This window comes from Penaeus japonicus, unplaced genomic scaffold (genome assembly GCF_977035675.1).
Source record: "Penaeus japonicus unplaced genomic scaffold, GWHDUDI00000001_assembly GWHDUDI00000019, whole genome shotgun sequence".
Taxonomy (NCBI): domain Eukaryota; kingdom Metazoa; phylum Arthropoda; class Malacostraca; order Decapoda; family Penaeidae; genus Penaeus; species Penaeus japonicus.
The window spans coordinates 30446255-30448754 of NW_028234421.1; the positions used below are offsets into that span (position 1 = coordinate 30446255).

At 33.1% G+C, this 2500-nt stretch overlaps 1 protein-coding gene across 10 annotated transcripts in view; it reads right to left on the reverse strand.

Moving 5' to 3' along the window:
* LOC122242468 (RNA-binding protein 45) overlaps positions 1–2500 on the reverse strand; it is a 31258-nt gene that overhangs the window by 20618 nt on the left and 8140 nt on the right. For all 10 annotated transcript variants that reach the window (XR_015191912.1, XR_015191908.1, XR_015191911.1 and 7 more), the window contains exon 2: positions 73–187. Coding sequence is in view for 5 of the 10 variants with exons in the window: in XM_042999762.2 (XP_042855696.1) it covers positions 73–187 (115 nt within the window). In the remaining 5 variants the exon portion in view is untranslated. The remainder of the gene's footprint in view (positions 1–72; positions 188–2500) is intronic.

Consider the following 2500-nt stretch of genomic DNA (forward strand, 5'->3'; position numbering starts at 1 on the left):
AAAAAAAAAATCAAATTCTACATTGTCAATGTAAATCTTTAAGCAACAAGTGTTCTGTCGCCCTTATCTCACCTGTGTGCAATGAGGACCTTGAGGGGTCTTGGGTGTCCCCCTATGCATTTCCCATTCATCTCCTCCATGGCCAGCGCCGCTTCGGAGGTCTTGGAAAACTTTATATATGTTACGCCTGCGAAGGAGAAAAGAGACACAAAAGTTAGTAAAGTAGTAAACTAAAGAGAATTTCTGATTCAGATTGTCTGTTCTCTGACTATCTGGTATACATAACATAAAATCAAAATCTTGGATACAAAGATTTACACAAATTACCACCAGAATCTGTTTGCTGGACATGCAAAGCTATATATAATCTTTAACCCATTCGCGCCGGTTGACGTGCTGACATGTTTTGTAGTCTTTGCGTCAGACGCTCGGGACGAGCTATGAGGGCAAGCCACACGCTCGGGTTAGGCGAGTGGGCAGCCTAGCCCTAACGCCTCGAGAATCTCGAGGCGTTAGGCTTATGCATTCAAGAACCCCGGTATTGCGACCGTGCAAAGCCGGAACGGCCCCGGCGTGAATGGGTTAAGAATATACAACCACATCAAACAGTTTAGTTAATGTAAATACATGGGATGAAAATCATCTAAGGTCCCTCTTAAGTATTTTCTAACTCTAGCTAAATAATCTAGTTTAACCACTAGAAGTCCAAAAAAATAATGATAATAATAAAAAACAAAGTTTGTCATGGAAATCTTAATGCATGATCTTTTAGATATTGGACAAGAGCTTGTAAAATATTAATCAAATGCTGTTGAAGATTGTTCAACTATGACACATACGCCAGCTCTGAAAACATCTAAAACCATTGATTCTTTTCGTAAATCCCAGACTTTTTTTCTTCAGCTGTACTTGAGGAAAAAATTCAATTGCTCTGGGATATATTGTTCTAATCCTAACTAGTTTAAAACAAAAACATACAAAAAACCATGCATACAAATACACACACACACTATATGTAAGTGTATATATAATCATTCAAATTATTGTGAATTTTTACCTAGATTTTCATATGAATAATGCAATAACCTATGATTTCTCTCTTGGAAGAGAGGTCTCAAAAAGTGCACCTAATGTAAAGAAAAAAAAGAAAAGTAATAACAATAACAAAATAACAATATCAATAACTATAAACAATAACAAAAATAATAACTGAACATACATTATATTATATCTTGTACTATTGAACAATAGTAGAGAATAATTCTTATTTAAATGTGAGCTAATAATAAAAAAATAATGAAAAGCAATACAATTAGAGAAAACGTTCATTTATGATTTCCACATAGCATCCATTGATGTTTGATGTTTGAGTTATCTGAGAGAGCTTGGAGGATTCACATACAGTAGGTCTCCAGTACAACACTGTTTGGAAATTACAGTACTACAAAACTATCCCCTTGGCACTGCATGACCACTATATACATGACCATATCATTCTTGCATGGCAGGAAGGGGATATCTCCCTGATGCTGAATGGAAACCTTGAGATCACTGTGACATGTTTAATGCCTAAAGGACTCCATTTAACAATCTGGTACCAATATGCACCAATTAATCACTTATATTCACTCTAATTCATTCCCCATAAAGAAGAGTTTTATATTTTTAATCTATGGGCCAAAAACATTACAGGTACATGTTGCCCACTTTTCAAACTTAGTAAGCACATCCTTTGGGGTTAAAAGTGTACCTGACACGAAAGGGATACAAAGTATAGTATAACACTGTACAGTATTAATCAAAAGAAAATATCACTAATTGGTGTACATTATTTCAATGGTAATCCTAATGCCTCATTTGGAAACAATGATAAAAAGGACACTAATAATTGCAAAGTTAGCAGAAATGACAACAAAAAACAATAACAATAATAATCATATTAACCCTCTCTGGACGGGTGGTACAGTACTGTACCACTCATTCAAAAGCCCAGTGGCCGGGCGGCACAGTATTGTGCCAGCCATTTAATTGATTTTAATTGTTTTAGGCCTGCCCTTGCCCCGCATTGTCAAGGCTAGAAATGCCCCGTCCGCCCCCGTCGTGAAAGGGTTAATAGTAATATCAATAACAATAATATTATTATCATTATTAATAATAATGATAATAATAACAATAACAATAGTAATAATATCAGTACTAATAGAAATAACTACAATAACACATTTGTAATTATAACAAAAATAACAAAAAACATAACAATAATAATAATGGCAATAATAATAACATTTACAATGATAAAAAATAACACAAAATAATAATACAAGAACAATAACAAGAACATTAATAATAAAATCATAATATTGTAATAGTTTGTAATAGCTATCAATTACTATTAACTAATAATAATAACATTAACAATAATAACAAATGTACAGATATGAAGCCCTTATAACATTCACAATAATCATAAAAATTATCTCATAATTAAAAAGTTATTAAT